Here is a 25981-nt window from a genome sequence, read left to right as displayed (position 1 = left end):
AAGGTTGTTATTAGTTGTTGTTTAGTTTGATCAATTGCAGTCAGAGAGTTTAGGCAATACTAATGTAAATAAAGAAAAAAACAGTAAACATTGGTCAGTTGATGGAAAGTGGTCAGTTTGGCAGTCGGAAATGAAAAAAAGCAAAATCAGTTGGTAACAGGCAAACATTAAAGAAAAAAAATTAGTTCACCGACAAAGGTCTATTAAAATGTGTAGACTGTAAGAAATGTTTATACCTTCATTATACCATCTCTTTATTTTTTTATACCTTCATTGAACCATCTCCTCATGTTTTCTTACTGTTTAATGATCCTATAATTTTCAGCCTTGTGACCAGTAAAATATGTAACTACTTTACATTTCTGGAAGTCAGAAATATGTCCAGTACAAACAGACATTTAGTTCAAACCCGCACATTTTCTGTCTTTCTATATACTATTTAATTTGTTCTTATAATAACTGCAATAACTTGCAATAACTGTGGTATGAGATGACTGCAAAGTATTTTGTTCAATTTATAAAAGACAATATCATACTAAAGCCACTCTATGAAACAATTACACATGACCACATGGGAGTCTCCAGATCTGCTCTGTTGACAAACACGCATAAGAAAATATTAGTGATGATAAAGGATGGCTGGTACATCATGTAAATCACTTTATATCAACCTACCGTACTATGTGCTCATGGAGTTTTACTTCATTTAGTCTTACACCAGGGGCTGACGCGTGCATTTTCTTGAGATATGCTGCCAACATGTGGTCAGAAATGGTATTGCTACATAAAGAGGCTTTAAGGACTGGAGTTTAGAGAAAAACTTGGCGGTAATTTCCAGCCTAATTGTCAGGAAATGCTTTGAGCAGGCATTAAATGCAGATTCCATTTTGTACCGCTGCTGTACAAAAAGTACTTATTCCTGTTTTCCAGATATGTAAAAAAAGAAAAAAAGGGAGTGTATTTCAATGGAGACCAAGCTGGCAACTTCCTACGTGTATCATTATAATCTGCCCCTCCTTCTTTACTAACCACAGATCACGCCCACATCTTCCCCATGCACACAGTTGTGTTTCCCCACGTCCGACCTCTTGCATTCGAGCAGGGTTCGTTCCCCACCCTCACACTGCACGTCATCCAGCAGGATCCTGACGCTGCTGTCGGCCTCCCCCAGCGCAGCCCTCTTCATCACAGCAAGTGCAGTTCTGAAACCAAGCTGTCGACACACCACTGTACCCGCCTTGCTGGTGAAAAAGTCGTCACACACCGTTCCCCACTCCCCGCGGACGAAGATCTCCACTCTGCCTCGGTCAGACAAACCGTCAGCACTTCTGAGTCGCACAGAGCCAGAACGCAGCCTTCTCCCTCCTCTTCCTCTCTTGGAACCCTGGCCTCTAACTCTGGGTCTCTTGTTCACTTGGTTGCCCTCTCCAGCACTTTCCAGCTTTGGTCCGGGCTGCGTCTTTCCAGCCTGTGTCTTAGGCGGCATGGTACTGGCCGGTGTTTTCTGGTACTTGTTGGATGAGACGGTGGACTTCTGGTTTGAATACGAGGCCCATGTCGTAGTTAACGCTGCAGGATGTTTGGGGTAGGGTGTAGGGACCGGAGTGGTCTGGAGTCGTTTCAGTGATGTCCTGGGTGGGGAAGAGGAAGGTTTTGGCGACCTCAGAGGTTGAGAGGTAGTTCTAACAGGGTACTGAAGTGGTCTCCCATGTCTTCTTGATGATGTTAAGGGGATGATTGTAGTTTGAGCAATCCTAGAGAGGGCTGCAGTCATGACGGTTGTGCGATAACCTGAGGGAGAAACAGAATCACCCTCTTACTTTAAAATCATTTAATCTCATTCTAAATCTGTTTACATAAATGGTTACATCGTGTGAAATTCACACATTTGATATTTAGACATGATTATATATGAATATAAGATTAATATGAAGCAACTTACAGAAACGAGCCATTTATAAAGCTTAAAGAGTTAGCTTGACAGTCTCATAACTTGTTGATTGATTCTGGTGGCTGCTATAATGTCTCAAAGAGGTGATCTCAATTTCAATCAACTGGTGACCTCTGTTGCGGACTTCCTGGTGAACGTGCACCAAACCAAAGCAGCAGCAGAGGCCTGAGATCCTAGGATTTACACCACCGAATTACTATATTCCTTGGAATTAATGCTGAACTGAATCACAGAGTTCACAATTCTGTCTGATTAATACGTAGATTTGTCTTTGCAAAAAGGAACCAAAGGAAGCTGAAAAATGCACACAAATTGCTCACAGTTCACAAACTTATGAAGAAAAAGTTTATCAAGGAGACATACAATGCAGTCTCTCAAAAAATCTTAAAAATTGCAATGTGTTTAAGATGTCAGGCATTTTATGGGAATTACCATAAAAATGAATGGACTTTTGAATGAGTCACACATAAACACACACGTAAGTGGAAGTGAGGCATTTGGAAGAGATCAGATAAAATCTAGCAAGCATCAGTATCTGAAGTGTTGAAACTGGCTGTAAAATTGGCAAGCCCGGCACTGACATTTATCAAGTGAGTTGTTAACAAAAAAAGACCAAAACATTGTTCTTATCAGTATGTTAATTGTGGTGTTTACTGGGTCTTTAAGTAATGTTACAAATAAGTGAAAAGAAAGGACATAGACACAGACACACAAAGATGAATGTCCAAACTGAAGCTGATGCAGTACAATTTATTTAAAATAAATAATTCCCATGTACCTGATTTAAATTAAAGTAGTGCAAATATGTGACAGATACGTAAGCACCCTTAGTGCTGGTTAAGACCAGACAAAGAAGAAAAAAAGTACATCAGCAGGTTTGGAGCAGGGCCAAGAAGGCCACTTTATACTGTACCTGAGTTTTACAAATGCGCAAATATCTCGTCCCAAGTTTACATGCGAAGAGACAAACTTAAATAAATATAGGCCCATAATTTAAGACAACAAACACAGCTGTAACTCATTTTATGTATTCATTTACTAATAACAATAATTCGGTTTAAATTATGCACATTCCGCTTTAATCTTTCGTCCCCGTTTTCTCTTCCAGTGCAGAGATTTTGTAAAATGAGTGCAAAGGCGGATGAAGCGCACGAGGAACTTCAGCAAGGAACCCACTTGTTTTGGGTGTTGTATTTTATAACATAACGGGGTTGGTAATAACAGCTGTTTACAGTACTCCTTGAAAATTATAGGGGGTTTAAAATAATTTTACAAAAACGTCATTAAATTGTTCTCCATTTTTACTTTGTGTTCTAAATTACTGTTTAAAACCTGCAGAATAATCATTAAAAAACCCAACAGAATAATTGATGATGGAAATGACAATTTTTGTATAATTTTGAACTTCTAGTTTTATTGCTACAAATAGCCATCATCTCTTTTGTCCTTAAATGATCCCAGTGAATCTTGTCACACTTTAAATAAAATACTTAATCTTCTAATTGAAACAATTAGTTGATAAATCAGATTATAAATCTTATAATTAATAAATAGCTCTTATTTAGCACTCAGCTTGTACATTTTGCATGATGTGGTTTAACTCATGTGCTAATAAACAATAAAAGGCAAGAAAGATGCAGACAAAAATACATCTTTTAAAGATATTTGCTGTGTTGCATCAGGGGCCGCCATATTGTTTACATGGCACTGTACACTATTGCGCAAGTGCAACTCAGGAGAGATAGGTAGGGAGGTCATGCCTCACTCTGTAGATTTAAATGTATTTATTTTTTGCCGACAATGGTCAACAATTGAATTGGTTGACTACTTGTATTATTGATTTTTGTCGACAACATCGACTAGTTGTTGCGCCCCTACTATTTACAAGGACTTACCAACCCAGCAAATATTGGGTGAAAAATGTCCCAAAAGTATGTTACCCCTTTATTTTAAAATACCAAACTGTATGAATTGATTTATGTTTGTTCTGATTTTATTTCAGAGAAACTATATTAAAAACTAAAGTTTATTCTCAATTTAAATTGATAGTGATTATGTCTACAGTTCAATGCATCTGGGGAGTGGTTCTGACAAACAGCTCAAATAAGCTAAATAGCACTGAAAGTGAATTGCAATGATTTGTTTTTTTAAATAATACCTGCAGTTGGAAACTGTTAATTTGATCATCAAGGCGTTTAAATGTACAGCAAGAAGAGAGTGAAGAGAACTAAAGCATTGGCGCTGATGTTGACAGCCGCTCCCCGTACCACAGTGTGCACTGGTCTATCTGTGGGCTCAGTGTTAGTCCCTGCAGGCAGCTTAGTGACTGTGTTAACAGCGGGGCCAGAAGTTGGGTAATAAGTGGAGCTAGTATGATTAACGAGTGCACTAGTGGGCCTACCAGGGGATGCAGTCGTGGCGGGGTTTGCCATGCCCCTCTGGACAGTCGTTGGTTCAACTGTTGTGGCTGAGGTTGTTTTTAATGTTGCTTTAATAGGTTGACTTGTTGCAGGTAATGTTGGCTTTCTCGTGGTTTTTCTCGTTGCTGTAGTTGGAGATGGTCGGGGAATCTTTTGTGTTGTTTTTCTTGTTGGCATTGGTGGTTTTCTTATTATTATCGGTTTTCTTATTGAGGGTTTTCTTGTTGTCGTAGTTTTTGGCGTGGTCGTCGTCGGAAAGGGGGTGGTGGTTGGTTTCTTGTTGATTACAAACTCTGCATGCAAGAAAAGAGACATTTATATACCGTTCCAGTTCCAGTTTCATACATGGTTGAAGGAAATTCACATATCGTTGCTAAAAAAAAAAAAAAGAAGCTTGTTCATGTGAAAGCACACATCTACAAGGCATATCTCAGGTGTAACATTGCAAATAAAACATCCTGTGCATTTCATGTTGAGCATGCTTATCGTTTTCACCAAATAATTACTGAGAAAAAGACAGTAAAGTAGCAGTAAAGTAAGCATCAGATTTTGAACATGTCTATACTCTTATAAGCGATGACAGAAAAGTCGAAACTGATGACAAAAGTACAAAATGTAATAAAGTAATAAAGGCTAGATTTTGATTGTCTTAATTACTGTAAGAACCTTCTTACCCTCTCTAGGATGAAAATGAATCAGTTTTCCCTTTATTTTAACCGGTAAAGGCTTGATGCTGCATTTTCCAGGTGGTGCTCGTCTGTGTAATCAAGTGAGAGAAAAAGAAATCACACATTCACTGTCTCAACATGAACTTCTTGACAATAAATTTAGAACCTCCCTCCCATTTGTACAGTCACATCCAAAGAGCTGCACACCTGAACAGTGCTGTATATTTTATGCTAAAGTGATGAGCTGCAAAGGTTTACCTGGAAGGATCCACTATCTTGTAGATGACACCTGCTCTGGCTGTGGCACTCGCGACCCCCGTGGATAGGAAATATAATTCACCTGGAAAAAGGTTTACAGAGGAGAGGGAGAAATAGAGTGGCAGGCAGAGATGAGACGGGAGTGGGTAGAGACGGTAATATGGTAAGTAGGGAAGGAAGGAAGGAAGGAAGGAAGGAAGGAAGGAAGGAAGGAAGGAAGGAAGGAAGGAAGGAAGGAAGGAAGGAAGGAAGGAAGGAAGGAAGGAAGGAAGGAAGGAAGGAAGGAAGGAAGGAAGGAAGGAAGGAAGGAAGGAAGGAAGGAAGGAAGGAAGGAAGGAAGGAAGGAAGGAAGGAAGGAAGGAAGGAAGGAAGGAAGGAAGGAAGGAAGGAAGGAAGGAAGGAAGGAAGGAAGGAAGGAAGGAAGGAAGGAAGGAAGGAAGGAAGGAAGGAAGGAAGGAAGGAAGGAAGGAAGGAAGGAAGGAAGGAAGGAAGGAAGGAAGGAAGGAAGGAAGGAAGGAAGGAAGGAAGGAAGGAAGGAAGGAAGGAAGGAAGGAAGGAAGGAAGGAAGGAAGGAAGGAAGGAAGGAAGGAAGGAAGGAAGGAAGGAAGGAAGGAAGGAAGGAAGGAAGGAAGGAAGGAAGGAAGGAAGGAAGGAAGGAAGGAAGGAAGGAAGGAAGGAAGGAAGGAAGGAAGGAAGGAAGGAAGGAAGGAAGGAAGGAAGGAAGGAAGGAAGGAAGGAAGGAAGGAAGGAAGGAAGGAAGGAAGGAGATATTTAGATTGAGTATAGGTGGAGGAAATACAAAGTAATAAAAAACATGGCGATGAAGGAGACAGGAGGGAAGGTAATAAAAAACACAAAATACAGTTCAAGTTAAAATAGATATTTGGACTTTTCTTGAACTGCCGTTTCCAGAAAAAGTGAAAGGCTTGAAAAAATCTTTGTAACACTCATCAGTTTATAATTTCAACCAGATTTCATTTTAAAACTGCCACAATTCTCAAAACCACCAGCTGTTAAGTTGTACTGTAACTAAAACACACTGAGAAAATCACTAACAAGAACAATAAGCTATTTCTTCCCTGTGTTGCACTCACATAATTCTAAATAATACCGTCTTCAGCCAAAAAACACACTCTCCTTTAACAGTTTCCAATATAGTGCATGAGAAAATGTGATCATCCAAAAACATTTGAAGCCCATTTAAGTAACACTAGTGGACATTCAGACTCTTTTGCATTAGTCGGGATACTTTAGAAACTCCAGCCTCTTCTTCATTATGTCACCTTTCTCATTGTCCTTTCTGGGCCACTGCCATCCCACCTCTTAATCAAGACAGTCTGAGATCGAATCCAATGATAACTAGTGGAACCGCCTGTGAGAGTCAGCAGAATTGACTGACCCACTTTCTACGGTTCACGTCCCAAAGGTTGGCAACTCTTCCAGCAGCTGCCGGGGGACTCGCAAATGACTGCTGTCCGAACTGAAACTGTCTCAACCACTGCTACTGAAAAGGGCACACACTGCAGCTTTTTCTGACTTTTAAAGGCTCAGCATTGTCTTAAACTCTCATGTGACCAGTTTTCAGGCCACAATTGATTCAGCAGTAATTCAAAGTTTTAAAACGAAAGTTACGAATGTAACTGCGGTTCTATGAATCCAGAATGACCGCCAGAGGCGGTGCTTCAAGCACTGAATATTCCCCTTCGCGCATGCGCAGTTCGAGTATGTATACCAACAACGTCACCTGTGACCCCTGGATGACCCAGAGAAGTCGATATCCTCCGGCGTCGTCAGAGGATCAGTTCCTACAGAATCTTCTCGCGGAAAACACAAGGATTCTGAGTGGCAAGAGAGCTCTGGTGGTCATTCGGGATTCATAGAACCGTAGTTACATTCGTAACTTTCGTTCTATTTCATCCCTGCTGACTGCCAGAGGCGGTGCTTCAAGCACTGAATTACCTATACCAGCAAAGTCACGAGGAATCCCAATTACAAACCTCAGTGAGTGGAATCAGCTGATGCAGCCAACAGGACCACACCCAGTGGGTGGGGACAGGCGACATTCACCCTGTAGCACCTGGAGAAAGTATCTGGCGATGCCCATGAGGCAGCGGCACAAATATCATCCAGGGAAACTCCTCTCAGGGCCGCCCAGGACGTGGAGACACTCCTGGTGGAGTGGCACCTCACACCAGGCGGCAGGGGGTGGTTACTCGCCCCATACGCATGGCGGATGACATCAACAACCCAGTGGGACAGACGCTGTGCAGAGAGAGCACAACCCTTGCTAGGGCCCCCATAGCACAGGAAGAGCTGCTCCGACCGCCGAATGCATGCAGTAGCTGCAACATAGGCTCTCAGGGCCTATAATGGGCACAACAGATCCAGCTCAGCCCTCCTCTCTCCTGTCGGAGGGTCAAACCGTGCAAGCCATATAGGCTGGTTGAGGTGAGAGCGTGACAGAACCTTAGGGAGGAATGCCGGGTTCGGCCACAGAGTAACCCCCGAGCCATCAGAGTTCCACCTCAGACACATGTCACTAACAGACAGGGTGTTCAGCTCAATGACACGCTTTGCAGAGCAAATGGCCAGGAGGAATGCGGTCTTGCATGACACCCACTTCAGCCATTGTCGACACTTGCATGTCGACACAATATAGCTGCCATATACACCCTCAGTGTAGAAGGAGACCGGCCCTTGTCCGGGAGGGACTGCAGGAACTCAAGGACACTAGGCACGGAACAATGTACCATGTCTTCACTTCGACCCCTACACCAGTCAGAAAACAACTTCCACCTGTTGCCATACTGCAGCCGAGTGGATGGTGCTCTGGCATTCAGGATGGTACGCCTAACAGGGTCCACGCAACTGATCAATAGCGGTTCGGGCCCTCCAGCAGCCACACACACAGTTGGAGGCGTTGGAGGCGGTGCACCGTGGCAGAGTCTGCGCAGTAGAGGGAACCAAGTCCTGCCCGGCCAGAAGGGGGCCACCAGCAGAATTCTGTGACCCTACCGAATGACTCTCTGAAGTACTGGACGAATCAGAGGAAGTGGAGGGAAGGCATATAGGAGACCCCCTGGCCACGGATGAGCCGGTGCATCCTGGCCTAGAGGGCTGGTGTTCTTTGCCAAGGAGAACCACAGGGGGCAGTGGGTGGAGGCTTTTGGCGGGAGGCTTTTGGCGGGAAAGGAAGTCTGCCAGGTGGTTTCGCCTTCCCGGTAGATATACTTCCCGTAGGCTGATCAGGCGAGGGGCTGCCCAGGTCAGGAGCTCCTGCGACACCTGCAACAGCCGTGCAGACTTGGTCCCGTCTTGATGGTTGATGTGATATACAGTCGAGGTGTTGTCTGACTGTATGAGGACGTGCCTGCCTCTCAGGTATGGCAGGAAGTGCTGTAGAGCCAGGTGCACCGCACGCAGCTCCAGCACATTGATGTGTTCGGCACCATCGGCTACAGACCACCTTGAGCTGATCTTGGCCTTGAGCTGTCCTGCTCTGCCACACAGCTTTTCTGTCACGAGGAAGGGCATTACAGAAAATAAAGAACTTTATCACAATATTCAAATTTTCTGAGACAGTCCTGTACACGATGGCAGCGGGGAAGCGCTAACACGACCCTCCAGCTGAGAAAAAAAGCCAGGAAATAAAGAAACCGGGTGCGCAAACGCAGCCGTATTAATAAACAATAAATGATGCAAAGAACTCAGAAGTCACATACCGTGTCCACGTGCGGACAAACTCCGAGGAAAGTTTTGCCATCGCAGTTCCTGGAGGGCGAATTGTCCGCCGCTCCGACCGACAACGGTCACGGAACTACCAGCGACGACTACAAGATTAGATTTGTTGAGAACGCGGTTTCAACGCTTCCAAAGCAAACCTTTGCGCGAGAAGATGAAAAGGAACTGATCCTCTGACGACGCCGGAAGATATCGACTTCTCCGGGTCATCCAGGGGTCACAGGTGACGTTGTTGGTATACATACTCGAAATGCGCATGCGCAAAGGGGAATTTTCAGTGCTTGAAGCAGCGCCTCTGGTGGTCAGCAGGGATGAAATAGAACAGGCGTAGATCACCAGAGCCCGTGCATCTGCCCCCACATGCGGTCAGCCCTGCCCCTCTTAGACACTGTTAAGTCGAAAAAGAAACTTCCTCCAATTGTGTCTGTTGTCGTGACACATGAGTGGCAGGAAGATGTCAGGTTTGTTTGGGAAATTAACCAACAAACAGCTGCGTGTTAAAAAAGCAATGAGATGGACGAGCCAAACACGCTGCTCACTGCCTAACGCAGAGAAATAGAAGATTTATCCTGTGCAGACCCAGATAGTATTTGAGTCCTGATCAAAGTCACAGTGATCATAATTGCAAAATATGGGGTTCTATTGTTTGTCTGAATGGGGTATTAGTGAAGTGGACTTGATTGACATTTAAACACACACACACACACACACACACACACACACACACACACACACACACACACACACACACACACACACACACACACACACACACACACACACACACACACACACACACACACACACACACACACACACACACACACACACACACACACACACACTCATTACCTGCTTCATCCTCAGCAAATGAGATGATGTATCTGTAGTAGCTGTTGATAAGTTTGGAAAATCTGCAGGTTGTGTCTGTTCCCATGCAGATTTCATTGTACTCCCATTTACCTGTTGTCACATTCTCCTTTAGACTCATGAGGCGCCTAAATAGAAAGAGATGCACATGTATGTATGAGGATGAATGCGAAACCAATAAGACTTGTCCTACAGAGATTCAGATGGTAATTTGGTTGAAGATATGTTGCCCAGGTTTTTGTTTTCATATTTATCAATAATAATAATAATAATAATAATGGCTTGGTTTTATATAGCGCTCTTTAAGGCACCCAGAGCGCAATACTGTGACAGCTGGTATCCTGGCAGTGATAGGTGAAAATATGTCCAAAGGAAAGGTTTAAAACTTTGTTAGAACGATTTTCACACCCACCCACTCATGAAATCCCCGAAGATGTAGAGTCCATTGAGGTTGGGCATCTGACAACCTCTATAAATGTACCCTCCTGTCACTGACTTGCCCAACTTGTGGGGGTAGGCAAAGATGGGCAAGACGTCGTCTGCAGAGGCATGGACACAAAACAATTCTACAATTTATACGTTTCTGTTGATAAGAACTTCTGTATATTACAGTATAATCAATATGATCACCGGTTTTGTTAAGAGGGCAGATATTTTAGCAGATTCATATTTCTCAATAGCATCATTTTTAAAACCGACTTTGCAAAGGCACTTTGACCAGAACATGATTTCACAGCAAACAGCAATGTTGACCCACCTAGAGAGGAGTTTTGACAGAGTCTGCGATCATAGCAACTGAAGCCCTCTTTGGCCCTCCATCCATAGTTGCCACCTTTAAATAAATGTGATAATATGGTAAAACTGCTTCACAGTGTGGTAAATATACTTGCTTTTGCCATTATAAACTTTGAAAATTGAACATGGATTTTGCTTTCCAAGCTATACTTTGGTATTTGTTTAATGCTCTCTTCAGGATTATGCAACAACCAGATCATATTTATCTGAATTACTGAGCAGATAGAACTGTGTAGTAGAGTCAGTGTCTGGGGTGAAGGTAATAAAATTATCATAAGATTTGGGGATAATATAAGTTGATAATGACAGCTATATTACTTATTGCAAGAGTAAACAATTTCCATGAAACATTGATGGCGTCGGATTGCAAATTACAGAAGCCCAAGACAAGTGTGTCTGTAATTATTTATGTTGCTATCTCAGCATCGTGTGGTGATTATTTTTTATTTTATCTAAAGACAACACTTGTGTCGTCATTTTATGAGATTTATTTATGACATTATCTCGACTTCACTGAATAATAATGAAGAATATGTAGATGTGTCTGATCTTATTACATCTGACTTCAACTCTAAGGATCTTTCTCAGGTCTGTTGGGGAGGATTTATAGATGAACACAGCAGCTTATTCTGCACTTGTGTTCCTGTATCCAAGCAAAATGTATTCACATGAATGAGAGATGAGAGGTTGACCACATCTCTCCTGCAGTCAGGATCTGATCTTTTAAGGTTTAAATTGGCTGGTACAGTTGTTGCACTACAAAAACAAATATTTTTTGTTTCAAGACAATTAGAAGACTATTGTGGACTATTTGTTGGTTTTAAGAATAGATATATTTGCTTAAAATAAGACAATTTTGAGTAGACTTATGAACATTAGGCTTATTTCTAGAAGGGCTGTTTTTGCAGTGTAAAATGTCATTAAGTCATGCTGGCAAGGCCCTCTAGAGGTTTAAGCACCATAAGATAAATTGTTGGGTTATTTTCCCTTCAAAATAATTAACCCACAATCACATTTAATTGAGTTCCATTATCTAGAGATAAGGAGAGGTTTGACTTGTGAGCTTGAGAATATTTTCAAGCATGGCTATTGCCTGTGTCTGTGGATAACTGATGAGGAAATTTTCAAGCAAAACAGTTAAAATCTCTCACCAAAGTGAAATGTTGCTTGAAGCTGAAAGCATCCTACCTTTAACAATGAGGTCCACCTCTTCAAATTTGTTCTGGCCCACATCACCACAAAGCATCCTGCCCCTGCCTGAACCTGTAGCAGGGTCACCACGGTCAATGGAACAACGCCACATGTTGCGAACGCCATACGCGTAAATCTCTGCAAAGAAAGAAAGAAGACGGGGCAAGTGCACCTGTTGTAAGAACTGAGTGAAGGGAGGCTATGCACAAAACTGTCAACAGAATACCAAAGTGCACATTTATAGAGTGGCCGGTGAGAAACTAGAACCTCCAACATCAGTGTGAGGTCTGTGAAGTTAAAAATCATGATCAAACAGTTCAAGACTAGCAGAAGGTGTACAAGGTTTACCAGGTCGTGCCTCCGTCTCGCCCATGAATGGGTTGTCTGAGGGAATGCTGTATGGCGCACCATCATCGTTGTTGTCGACATCGACACGCAGCACTTTGCCTAGAAGTGCTGACCTGTCACACAAAAGAAGCACATAACAAACTTTTAGAACCTCAAAGTTCCTCCACATTGTTGCCCTCTCGTCCTCTTTTTAGTTATCGTTTCCATTTTTCAAGTCCACTTTCTTATTTTTTTTTCTTACATTCACAAATTAAACTAAAATGACATATTGTTGTCTTTAAAACAGTTAATTTCTATTATTTTGGCTTAAGTGCAGTCTTTAGTCAGGTTAAGCTTAATTTAAATGTGTTTTAGAAATAAATTGTGGACTCACTTTTTCAGTTACTTTCAGTTCTATGTTTGTTTCCTTTTTGCAAATAAATCATCTCAAGTTTTTATTATTTTCCCCCCATTGAAAGTTTCCCTCACTATTCCCACTTTTCAGTACCCCTCTCCCTCCCCTTCAGTCAGTTCACACCTTACTCCGTATAGACCAGTTGCTGTTCCCTGTAGCCTCATTCCAGGTTTCCACTGCCACCCTGGACATTTTTTTTATTCACCCTCTGTCTGGCTGCTGTCTTTCCCCCTCCACATACCAATGTGTGGTGGTTGATGTGTAGTGTCAATATTAAACTTGGCAGCATGAATCCTAACTAATTCCCAGAACAGGTATTATAGCACCTCAAAACAAAAAAAATACAACAACAAAAAAAAAAAACAATTTAGAAACACACAAAATTAAAATTGAGACTAAAAGAAAAAAAAGATTTGGCATTTGGCATGAACTGTCTAATCTTTAAAAGTACAGTGGATATAGTCCATGTAAGTCTGTCAAAGACCGATTACTGTGAGCCAGGAAACTGTCCATGTCCCGAGGACCTGGAGTGAAAAACTTTGGCTTATAATGTACCACCTATTTGTATGAATGAATTCTTGCAGTTGATTTAAGGGGATGCCAATCCAAATGTAGGAAAATATTGTGGTGTTGCCCTGGGTTTTCCAACACAAACACACACATTTTATATATATATATATATATATATATATATATATATATATATATATATATATATATATATATATATATGGTGGACACAATTATGGACCTCCCACCCATCAGGACTGTAGGAAAGGGGGCGTGGTCATGGGGCGTTTTATGGTTGCTTAGCAACGCGTGTTCTGTTTAGTTGTCAGCTGTCAGTTGTCAACTGTCAGTTTCTGTTGTCAGTTGGATTCCGTTGTCTGGGAATAAAGTCCTGTTTTACCAACCTCTGAAGTCAAGCCTCATCCTGCCACATTGGTTACCCCTTTTTTGAACATGTTCGACGAAACAGAAGACATCTCGTCCTCATCTCATCAGCCTCCGCAGCCCGCAAGTTCCGCTGCGGCTTTGAGGCTCCCTGAGTTTTGGCAGGAGGACCCCGGCTCCTGGTTCGAGCACATCGAGGCACTGTTCCATCTGCGGGGAATCACGGAAGATAATTCCAGATATCAGCTTGTGGTCGTCGCTTTCCTGGCGCCGGCGGGTTTTCGACTCAGTACACTCCCTCTCACACCCTGGCGTCCGGGCGGCGGTCAAACTGGTTGGGGCCAAGTTCGTCTGGCCAGGCCTCCGCAGGGAGGTTAAAGAGTGGGCAGCCACATGGGTAGCATGCCAGCGGGCTAAAGTCTACCAGCACACAAAGGCGCCCCTGGAACCGTTCCCGATTCCAGCCAGGCGGTTTGACCATGTCCACATCAACCCTGTGGGCCCTCTTCCTCCATCGCAGGGTTATACGCACCTCCTCACCATGGTGGACCGTACCACCAGGTGGCCCGAGGCAGTCCCCCTGTCCTCAACAGGGTCAAAAGATGTGGCGCGTGCTTTCCTGGGTCCCTGGGTCTCACGGTTCGGTGTCCCGTCTGACATCACGTCTGACAGAGGCCCCCAGTTTATTTCAGAACTTTGGTCGTCGTTGGCAGAAGCTTTGGGAGTGCAGGTACACCGTACCACAGCATACCACCCACAAGCTAATGGTGAACGTTTTCACAGGTCCCTCAAAGCAGCGCTGCGTGCTGTGCTCTCGGATGGTAACTGGGTGGAACGCTTATCGTGGGTCATGCTCGGTTTGTGCACGGCCCCGAAGGAAGATTTGAATGTGTGGCCGCAAATAGCACGTTGCACTAGATAGGCTGAAACCCGAACACACGGTAGCGGATGAAGCTGTGGTCCCGGCCCAGGTCCCCCGTCGTGGACGCCCTCCTCTGAGACCTCCTGTCGTTGCTGCAAAGGATCGACGTTCTAGTTTACCACCGAAGACTGTTGTTTTTTCCCCTCAGCGTCCTGCTCACGGTGATGCTCCTGTTGTGGTACAGGAAGGACGGCGCAGCCGTTATGGTCGGCTGATTAAGCCACCAGTGAGGGACTGATGGGCCCTTCCAGGACAACCTTCTGGGTGTTTTTGGGGGGGCTGTGTGGCGGACACAATTATGGACCTCGCACCCATCAGGACTGTAGGGAAGGGGGCGTGGTCACGGGGCGTTTTATGGTTGCTTAGCAACACGTGTTCTGTTGAGTTGTCAGCTGTTAGTTTTCAACTGTCAGTTTCTATTGTCAGTTGGATTCCGTTGTCTGGGAATAAAGTCCTGTTTTACCAACCTCTGACAGCTCAAGCACAGATACAGATTTCATAATAAAGGCAACTCGCAAAAAGAAAAAGTTAAAGGTTAAAAAATAGATTAAGTAATTAAAAAACATTGCGATAACATCACAATTGACGAGCTAATTTGACACCCATAATATATATATATATATATATATATATATATATATATATATATATATATATATATATATATATATATATATATACACTTAAAATCTCTAAATGTCTTATTTTAGAAAACAATTTTTTATAGACACAGTACAAGCCACTGTTAAGACCTTAAAACTAAACTAGCTCAATTATACTGACTTGTTTTGTGAATTTCCAAACTTCCCGAATGGGTCTCCAGCTCTCCCACCATCTCCAGTAAAGATGTACAGATATCCATCGTGGCCAAATAACAGTTGACCTCCATTATGATTTGATGCTGGTTCTGCCACCTCCAGAATGGTTCTGCAGTAGAAAACAGGCAAGAAAATGAATACACTTGTACTGTTTAAGACATTGATGGATACAATGTAGGCACATATTTGAAGAATTACCTCTCAGAGGAATGGTCTAGTTGATTGTCATCATATACTGACAGTGTGAACTCGCTGATTCGTATTTTCTCCTGTTTCTTGACAGACACGGAGTAGTACACATAGGCTTTTCTGACTGTGGTGAACCTATCCACAAAAGAAATACTCAATGTGCATGTCAAAATTGTGCTTCAAATGTAGGTACTGTGAGTTTCTTTTTGTTTGTTTTTTTCTGAACACCTTGCAGCTTTCTGGAGTGTCTAACAAAGAACTGTTGCTATTATTGTGGAAGCACAGACCTTGGGTGCAGGGCTATACAGAGGAATCCCCTCTCATCTCCAGCCCATGGCGATGTGAGTACAGCCTGTGTAAGGTTTAAGAAAGGACGGTCGATTCTGGAGCCGTTGGCCAAATACACCCAAACATAGCCCAGCTGCTCCGCAACAAAGAAGCGATGAGTTCCATCATCTGCATGGATCATGGCCACAGGGTTTCGGAGACCATTGGCCACTTCTTGAAGACATAGCTCCAGACAACCCTCGGGATCTTCACGCACCAGGCCTAGGTTGGCATTGAGCTCTGGAAACCAAAGATGTATATACAGAAAAACCAAAGAAAAGCACAAATGGACAACAAAAACAAATACCCTTTTCACTGAGAACCACCAACAGACAAACATTTTTCTTATGCAATCTTTCATGAATCCATTGCTTAATCCATCAATTTCTTATACCCCCCCCCCCCCATTCTCTTAGCCCAGGGGACTGGGTCCTACCTCATTGGCCCGTATGGGTTACCAGGCAATAACAGAGCCCATTAAAACATTCCCTTGTTATACTGTATGTTACTGGGTGAATAATTTACTTCTGTTGATTATATTTCGAATTATTATACAGTATGCGTGTCTGTGGTCAACCCCTACCTGCATTTGTTAAGACATTGGGGTAACAATACTGTTTGTCCTTAAGCTCCAGAAAGTCACAGAACCGTCTTTGATCTTCCTCTATTGTGGCAGTGAGGTTTGCAAACTCTTGTGGACCTCCCAAGTCCTCTAAGAGAAGGCCGAGTGTGTATCGGCATTGCCGCCAGTAGTCAGCGCAATAATTTCCGCACAGTCCAGGTAAGATCCTCATAGGTGTGTTGGCATCCTCAGCGTCATACAGGTGGGCAGAATACGGTGAACACTCCTGAAAAGCACAGAAATCAGCGATTCATTATTCAAGTAGGTGAACTTCATAACCATAAATAATATTTTAAATGTTATTTATGGTATGTTGACATTTCCAAAGGGGGATTTTTTTTAAATTTTCCTAATTTTTTAACCTTCTTAGAAGATCTTTTTTCAGATGTATAGATGAAAACATGCATGAAGGGTTCGTGGATGAATGAGGCTGTATACAACTCAGGTCTGACCAGTTAAAGTGTGGCAGTGAAGACTTGCAGCAGCATAGACTCTAAACGGATACGAGGCACGTCCACTCAGTTATTAAATCACAACCACATCGTCCACACCCAGCCTGGTGAGCTGTGTGCACAGGAAGGCATGGCACCCAAACCATCATGTGGTCAACCAGGACACTTTCGCTTAGTGCCAGATCATCACCAGGAAAAGAACACAAACACAATATATATATATATATATATATATATATATATATATATATATATATATATATATATATATATATATATATATATATATATATATATATATAGCAAGACACATTGATGCAAGGTTTGCGAGTACCCTGTAACTTTGTGTGAGTTTAAGGCTTTTGACTAATAATTATTGTAAAAGTTGTTGGACTGTGGGAGGAAGCCGGAGTACCCAGAGGGAACCCACGCAAGCAGGGGAGAACATGCAAACTCCACACAGAAAGACACCTCCCGGGCCAGGGAGTTGAACCAGGAACCTTCTCGCTGTGAGGCAACAGTGCTTACCACTTATACATCTCCAATGAATGGTTTTCCCATTAAAGCAAGAAAATGCCAAACTAAGTGACAAACTGAAGATGTTTTTTTAAAAGTGCTTTGATGAGAAATATAGAGCCTTCCTCCAGAAAAGTGTTTGGTGTGTTGACGGTTGGTTGACTAAAAGTTTTATTTTTTGCTGTACATTTTAAGTAAGACAAAAATGTCTGCTTTGGTTTTTTTGGGCAGGACACACTGGACATCCACAGTCCCTGTGTTTTATATTGTCATCACCTCTCTTATCCTTCCCCCAGTAAAGCTAAATAACCAACCATTGTTGTTAAAACCGTCGGGAAGGGAAAGAAAAATGCTAGTTACTACTAGTCGCTGCTCCCAACAAAATATAGCCACTTCAGACTGCTATAATTTAGTGTTTACACTGTCCAGTTCATCTGGCTTTCTAATTCCCATCTGCACTGAGTGGTCCAAAATCCTGTGGGTTTTGTTTTCTTCTTCTTCTCCCCTCTTTCTTTTTTACAATTAGAGGAATGACAAGAGTCATGGCAAAAAAACTGCCACACAATCAACCCCCAAAAAGAAAGAGAGAAAGAAAAGAGAGGCAAAAGGACAATGGGGAAGTAACTCTGCTTTTCCATAAAACTTTTTCAAGTGCATGATTAAGAGAAAGATTACTCCATTGATTTGCTGTTTTCCCATTGAGCAGCAGACAGGGGCATGATTATTTTTTTTCCTTTTTTAAGATTTAAGGTTGGAAGGATTGCAGAGGAACTGAACATTTCATTTTCAACCAGAAGGCACCATCTTGTAAACCCGGGTCGTCATTTATTGGTGGGGACAAGTTGGACAACTAGTAAAAGATAACAGTTGTTCTCTTCACATTAAGGTCTCATTAAGGGTTTGTGCATCTGTCAAGACCGCAAGTCATCCGGTATTTATTGTTTTGTATCTCCCGGACGCAGGTTTTGTGCTAATATTATTATTCTTTTCCTCCTCTCATCTGTTATGGTTTATCTGATGCTCTCCTGCAAGAACATGTAAAGCCAATTCAAAAGAATATTGATGTTTCCAAGCCAGCATTTATATCTGGGTCCCATATGAGCTAAAACTGGGCAGCAAAATGGGTCCCATCTGGGGGTGTGTCTACAGGTTTCTTGGTGGCCGTAGCTGTTTTTGCCCATATGGACTCTGAGTGGGATCTACCTGGGTTTTACAGTGGCCCCCAACTGTAATATAATGTGTACCTTTCTCAGCCCAAAGCCATCTAGCAGATTTGTATCCCTCATAGGCTCTAAAGGCTTCTCAATCGGAGCCCATAATACAGAAACCATAAGGGAAGCCTATTCTGTAGTACTTAACTAGCCCACTGTTGGTAGCCCACTGATGAAGCCCAACTGGACAGGCTGGCTTGGTTGGTCGGATGAAAACACTTGTGTAGTTGTGTTTGTGTTTTGGGTGAGAAATAGTTCTGAAATACAATGTACGCTATTTCATCTTTTAATGACAAAGATACATCCTCACTATTAAAATAGTCACTTCACAAAAATACATAATTCGTTTCCAATTGTCTAGATTTCTATTGCTATGTTAGATTGCTTAGAATTTCTTTTGTTACACTTTTGACATCGTCGTGCAGGAACTGCAACTCTGATTAACAATGTTTACTCCATTGCAGTTTACACACTGTATTGTTGTGATTGAACCTGATCACCCCGAATCTGTTGATCGAGCTGGAAAAGCTAAAGAAGACTTAGAATACAGTTTGTCGTCTGCAGAGGGAGAAGTCAGCCCACCCCGTTGAGTTCTGACCACTCTGTGTGAGAGACTAGGCGTTATTGCGTTTTCAAGGTCAGGAGGATGAAAGCTCTTATCTCCTGCCTGGTACAGAATGCTCCTTTCAGTGAGAAGTCAGAGTAAACTCACAGTGAGCTTAGCACACACATTACGTTGATCAGCATATGCAGTTTAGTTATGAATTATTTTATTCAATAACACACTACACTATTTTAAGCCTGATTTCCCTGTTGCTGAGCTCGCAGACTGGACGGGAGTGTCAGAGAGCAATTGGTGGCTGCTCGTTGACTCTCCATTATGCATAAACAGTTTAGAGACGCACCAAAGATGCTCGCCGACCCTCTCCTGAGAAATCTTGTTCAGCCAATTGTTATCTCAAATTACAGTGCAGAGCAAGGGCTGACGTTACCATGGGGAGAGAAACCCATAAAGCAAGTAAGACATGCAATTGATTTTAAATTAGACACAACCAACCACACCACAGTATGAACGGGTCATTACTTTATCATTAAAAATGATGTCTTTACTCCCTTTCATCTCTGTAGCACCGACAGTTCTTGCCACCAGTGTGTTCCAATCCATTCCTTTCCCCATGTTACTTTTCTCTTTTCTACTTGTCCATCATTGTGTGAACATATTGCACCACTTGTTTTTTTCCTTAAATAATCAACTTTGTTTTGTGCCCTGCTACCTCATGTCCCATGTATGTTTTGTTGACAAAGGCAGTTTGGTGACCAGTCAGGTGATTAAATCTCTGGAATCATGTAGTTTTTGACCCTTAGTCAGTCCGTCCATCCATCCATCCATCCATCCATCCATCCATCCATCCATCCATCCATCCATCCATCCATCCATCCATCCATCCATCCATCCATCCATCCATCCATCCATCCATCCATCCATCCATCCATCCATCCATCCATCCATCCATCCATCCCCTCTTCTTCTTATTCAGGTTCATGAGGCTCTGCTGGAGCTTAACACTGACTTCCAAACTACTGATGACAAGATACAAAGTCTGAACAGCACAGCAAATGGCAGATGTTTAAAGTCATGTTGTTTGAAAGCTTAGCACTGTCTCCTCAACCTTTTTATGTCTCAGCCTGTAAAACGACAAACATGAAATAAAGACCATTCAAGACGTTACGCTACCAAAATTGTCCAAATATTTGTTTATCACCATCTCTTTACGGATGGTAACTGCTTATACCATTGACTGTACCACTACCCTTATATGAACTATGGGCCCCCACCTACAGTATAAGCTTTCCTAGTTTCCTTGGGAGACCCATTCACTCTACCCACTTAAGTCGATTGTATTATTATAACTATTATTATGGTATTGTGAATAAATTCAAACTTCAAACTTCAAACTTATATTTAAATAAAACAACAACAATGAGCTATTAGAATATGTTGGGTGTCTTCAGTTTTAATCACAACCATTTGTAAAGTCTGTTAAAAAAAAATGTTTTTCCTACTGTTTGATTGTCCTCATTTGACCCCAATAATCCACATAATTTGTAATCTCCCATCATTTGGTGCATCTAAATATTTTCATCATTTTAATTTTCAGACTGCTGTAAGTTAATCATCTAATCACATGTACTTATGTAATGTTCTTGATAGCTTTTTTTAAATGTCAATACCACTCATTTCTTTTTTTTTATTGGGGGGTGGGAGGTGACCACAGCTCATTTGCATACAAACAAGTTTCTAAACTTCCAGCTATCCAGCTGGTGTGCATCCGTCTTTAAGAGGTTTATTTATTTTTTCTCTCTTTTTCTTTTTTGTTAGCTTTCAAAATCTGTCCATTTTCCTCCAGTCCTTTCCCTTTCTTGCTAATCTCCTCTCCCACAGTAATCCTGTACCCTTGACCAGAGGAGGAAATAACTATTTGTTTAGTCATTTTAGCTCCAGCCTGATGACCGTGCTCCTCTCTCCCTCTCAAACACACATACAAACAAGCTTTCCACTCTTTCTCTCTTTTTATATCCCACCGCCTGTCTGACAGTGTGATTGATATCAGTGCCAGGAAGCTCCCGAAGTGCAGCTGGAACAAGAGACCACAGTGAGACTGCTTTACCCAACATAAGTACCCCAACCAACTCCAGGTTACCTTTTAATTGACACTATTAACCTGCGATCTGGAAAGTACTAAGACAACGATAGAAAATACAAATGGAAAAAAAAGAACAGTTGTGACAATTTGGCTTGTCTTTCGTCAAAAGTGTAAAAATGGCAATCATGAAGTTTTTTTTTCATTTTTTTTTTCTTTTTTGATAATATTCCTATGACAATTTTCGACATGTAATGTTGAAAGAGAATATTTCTCAACTTTGTATATTTACATTTTTCTTAAGTAAAACAATCAAACTTAAGTAACAGCAGAAAGCTGTACATATGCTGCAGCACTGTGATACCACTTATGACCCAGCCTGCGCTGTGTGGAAAAAAAAGACCATAGGCTATAATTACCACAACGATAGAAACCTTTATTTTAAGATGCAGCAATTTGTCACTGTCTCAACATAGCATGTGATGTATTAAAAATGTGCAGTTATTTATTTTCTTCCTCTTGTGGTTGATGTCAAAGATGAAAGTGTTTTTTCATGATACAGTGTTCCCCTCCCCACCTCTGGAGATATCATCTGAAGTGTATGGGCCATGTGAAACTTGTGCTGCACCTATTATTAAATGTACTTTCTTCAGTCAGATGTAGTTGGTGTTGGCGCTGCAAAGTCAGCAACTAATTATGTAATCAGTAAGTGGGACTGGCTTCAGAGCTCATTCCTTTCACTGGGAGGTTAGACTTGGGCTCCAGGGTCTGTTTATATTATGGAAGTAAAAGAAACTAAGATTTACTGAAATAGAAATTCCCATTCATTTTCGTTTTTACGTTTCCAAACAAAGGCTGGATTACGCAGTGCAGTCTGTAATAAGTTTTTCGGCTGATGACAGCTGATAAACGGTCCAGCCCCCCCTCCATCATCCTCAACAGGATAGTGTGGGTACAGTATGGAAAACGACTGGATGTTTGGATGGACAGATGAAAGACGACATTAATGGCAAAAACATTTAAACTTAAAGAGCATTTTTGGGCTGAAACTGTGTGAGTCACTGCTTTTAAAAGTAGTGCAAGGAGCACATAATGCACTTAGAAATGTGCTTGGCTATATTTATGATGTTACTTCCACAATGTGGTTTTGCAGTGACTTGCTGAAAAACAAATGTGTGGGCGTCCATGGAAAATGTATCATGAAGGCAACATACGTAACTCTAACATCTTAACATACTGCTCTGCGTTTAGGCCGCTGTTCAACCCCATGCAATCACAGACCCTGGCTTTTGGATTTATTTCTCATATGTGGTTTATCTTTTTCCAGATCTTTGGACACCTAATCCTCTTGGTCTTGGTCTCTCTCTGCCTCTTGTTTTATTTTACTCTCCCAAAAAGCTGAATTGCAAGATACATCTGAAAGCAACATGTATCAATTTCTTTTAATGTACTGTTAAAAGGTAGTCATAAGCCACAAGCAGACAATGCTGTGTCTCCAGCAGTCATCCATCAGTTTTCTTGGATGTTAAAAGGAAGACAAGAGCCTCAGCTGTGTGGCAACAACTTGGACATTAAACCACATATTCTGTTGTTAAAACTAATTTCCCACTTAAAACAAACTCCAAAGTACTTTTCTTCAGAGACTTGTCTTTTCCAAAAGTTACTAAATTGATCATGTAGTGCACAACCAAAAAAGAAAAAATACACATTACAAGTGGGATTCATTTTACTATTAATTTTGATAAACAAACAATGGGAAAATGCACTTTACACTATTACCAAGTGTTGAAAATATCTGTGCTCATCTCTTTTTTAAGATTCTGGTTTTATCAATTGGAAATCAAAACAGATTTCCTACATGAAACTGCAATTATTTGCTGGCAGAACAATTTAAATTCTGCATTATTTAGGATAAAGTCAGGAACTGTCATGAAAATGTTTCTGGGTGGGAACGCCAGTCACAGGCAGTTTAAAGTTATTGCCAATATTTGTAGCATCAAAGTGGAACAAATTCCTTGCAAAATAAAGCGGAAAAGGGGTCACAAAGAGACCTAAAGTGACCATCAGATGAAGTACCGCGTATATAAAGAGATGGAAAGTGGACATTTTCTTACCTGGCACAGGATGTTGCGTATGTACTTGCCACAGGCTGCAAAACCTGAATGATCAAAGTTGGCCATAATGGTGTAAAACCTGTTTGATATCTCTGTATCCTTCTCCACATCACAGCATCCAAATTTTGCATACTCTTTGCAGAAGACCAGTGGCTGCTGAGGCCCGAATGGAGGCTTGTAATCCAAACACTGTGGATGACAGCTCCCCCATCGGGCCTGGAGGAGCAACAGCAGGACTATGGGACGCAGACGATGAGAGAGGGTGATGAACCGGGGCACCAAATTATACTGCTGGAGGGTCATGGTGTGAAGATGCCGTACCTCAGCTCGAGATAGTTGTTTCTTGTTGGTTTTTTTAAACCAAAAAATCAAATTATGTAGAAATATCCATTAATCTCCACCAGCATCTATGAAGTGTAGATATGATGCTCAAACTAGCAGTTAGGAGTGTTATTTCTAAAGGATGTTCTGGTCTCAGCTGCTTTTCTAGATTGACGAGGAGTGACTGTGTGCATCGAACACACTAGCTCAGCATCACAACTGCTTGTGAGTTGACCAGAGACCTTCAAAGTCCTCCAGATGGGTTACATCACCAACCAGTAAAACCCTCTCACATGCAATGCTGGCACTGCTGTGTGAGCAAATTTAGACAAAATATCATTCCAGTGAATTATTTTAACGAATGAGACATCTGTACAGTAGTCCAGTTCAGTCCTCTTCTTATTTACATCTGCAAAACCACCTGTGGATCACAACATAATTCCCTTAAAACAGAAATATTACAGTCACTTGAATTTAATGTCTGTGTTATAACAGTTTCTCAATTATAAGATCAATTTCTACTGAACTAAACATGAAGTGATGCAGCATTTTAGAAAAGGGACAAACCTTTGAGTAAGCATCTGAAAATGAGAAGTTCCACCTTCATCCAAGGTTTTTGCTAAATATTTACTTCCAGACTGAAGTCCCCTCGAGACCCTTCCTGTGTTTGGTCTGGATGTGCCCACTTTCTGCAGAGGGTAAAAGTCATACATACAGAGGGCAGGAAAAAGTGCAAAAGAGAGGTTCTTTCATTTAGACGCGCAGCCACGCTGCAGCCTCAGAAGAGATCCCGCCCACTGCGTTTCTTTCCTCCTCCTACTCTCTTCTTTTGCTTTTCAACTCTCCTACAAAGACACATGCATTCCTTCCTGTAGCATGTGGTGCAGATTGCCTTGAAGTAGCAGTTTTCCTCCTCTCCCCCCACCTTTAACATTTCCCACACCTCCTCTCTGTCTCTGCTGCCTCCAGACAGACTCTGTCTACTTTCTCGTGTGTGTTTGTGTGTGTGTGTGTTTGTGTGTGTGTGTGTGTGTGTGTGTGTGTGTGTGTGTGTGTGTGTGTGTGTGTGTGTGTGTGTGTGTGTGTGTGTGTGTGTGTGTGTGTGTGTGTGTGTGTGTGTGTGTGTGTGTGTGTGTGTGTGTGTGTGTGTGTGTGTGTGTGTGTGTGTGTGTGTGTGTCGGTGCATGTGGTCGGTTGGACTGGGACGTGTGCTGGAAGTCAAAACCAATGGATTCTCCAGGCAACTTTCCAAACCCAAATCTTATTATGGAGAGCACAACTGGCCAACATTTTAATGTAATTGTATTGTTGCATTATTATTCTTTAATATCAAAAACAAAGGACACTTTTTAGAAAAAGGGATAATCAATTCCCCTGAAAATCAGAGGAGATAATTAATCCTGCTGAAAAAAAAATCGACTCACTCACCCATTGAAATTATATTGTGGTTTAGTTAGTTGTGTAAAATGAAAGTGTCTCAAAGAAGCTGGCATTTTTTAGCCCAGAGCCTTGGAGGTTAAGTGGCTCTAAGGGCGCTTTCGTCCGGTACTACTTTTCTTGAGTGTTTTAACCACTTGTGTTATGATGTTGAATGTAGCTCTGTGAGCTCCCTCCATTGTTGTCGACGTGTTACATACACAGTACAAAGTTACTTTGGGTGGGCTTTGCCGATAGTAAGGACAACAGACCAAGAGAGAGAGACGGCACTTCTTGAAGATAATATTCCATCCATCCATCTGGTATCCATACCCGCTTCATCCTACAGTCCAGAATGCTACTGCACACCTCCAAACAAAGACAAGAGTGAGACAACACGTAGCCCATGTTTTAATGTAAAGCTCCTGCCTATGTCCCTGACCTTTTAGAGCTGCAGACCTCTTCCTGCAGTCTCAGGTCAAGTGCTGCCACCTCCTCAGCAAGCTGTCCCAAAAGTTGCTAAAGTAGTAAGAGAAAAGAATAAAGTGGTGGGCGAGGTAAAACAGAAGTTAAAAAAGCAATAATTGATTAGAGTTGCCCCTCCTCGAACCGCCACCTTACTGTGGTGGAGGGGTTTGTGTGCCCGAGTGATCCTAGGAGCTATGTTGTCGGGGGCACTTACGCCCCTGGTAGGGTCTCCCATGGCAAACAGGTCATGGGTGACGGGCCAGACTAAGAGCGGTTCACAAGCCAAACATGGATAAGACAAGATCAAGGACCGTTAAGTCGCCCGGATCGGCGTCACCGGGGCCCCGCCCTGGAGCCAGGCCTGGGGTTGCCCGTGGGACCCGGCCGGGCTCAGTAGCAGTCGTGGCGGGGTGCCTCGACGACCCAATCCCTG

At 42.3% G+C, this 25981-nt stretch overlaps 1 protein-coding gene across 1 annotated transcript; it reads right to left on the bottom strand.

Moving 5' to 3' along the window:
• Nucleotides 1–688: 688 nt before the first annotated feature.
• Nucleotides 689–24554, bottom strand: si:ch211-136a13.1 (HHIP-like protein 1). The gene is made up of 15 exons (XM_061719266.1): nt 24232–24554; nt 23344–24085; nt 16370–16634; nt 15747–16026; nt 15469–15594; nt 15236–15379; nt 12243–12355; nt 11892–12032; nt 10666–10740; nt 10321–10447; nt 9891–10036; nt 5298–5379; nt 5046–5128; nt 4353–4664; nt 689–1791 (listed from the first exon to the last, which is right to left on the bottom strand). The coding sequence occupies exons 2-15, from the start codon at nt 23644–23646 to the stop codon at nt 1025–1027; spliced, it is 2964 nt and encodes a 987-aa protein (XP_061575250.1). The 5' UTR covers nt 23647–24085; nt 24232–24554; the 3' UTR covers nt 689–1024.
• Between the last annotated feature and the right edge of the window lie 1427 nt (nt 24555–25981).

This window comes from Cololabis saira, chromosome 4, assembly GCF_033807715.1.
Source record: "Cololabis saira isolate AMF1-May2022 chromosome 4, fColSai1.1, whole genome shotgun sequence".
Classification (NCBI taxonomy): Eukaryota; Metazoa; Chordata; class Actinopteri; order Beloniformes; family Belonidae; genus Cololabis; species Cololabis saira.
Note: the sequence above shows the minus strand (reverse complement) of the source record. Positions and strands in the feature narration are given on the sequence as shown.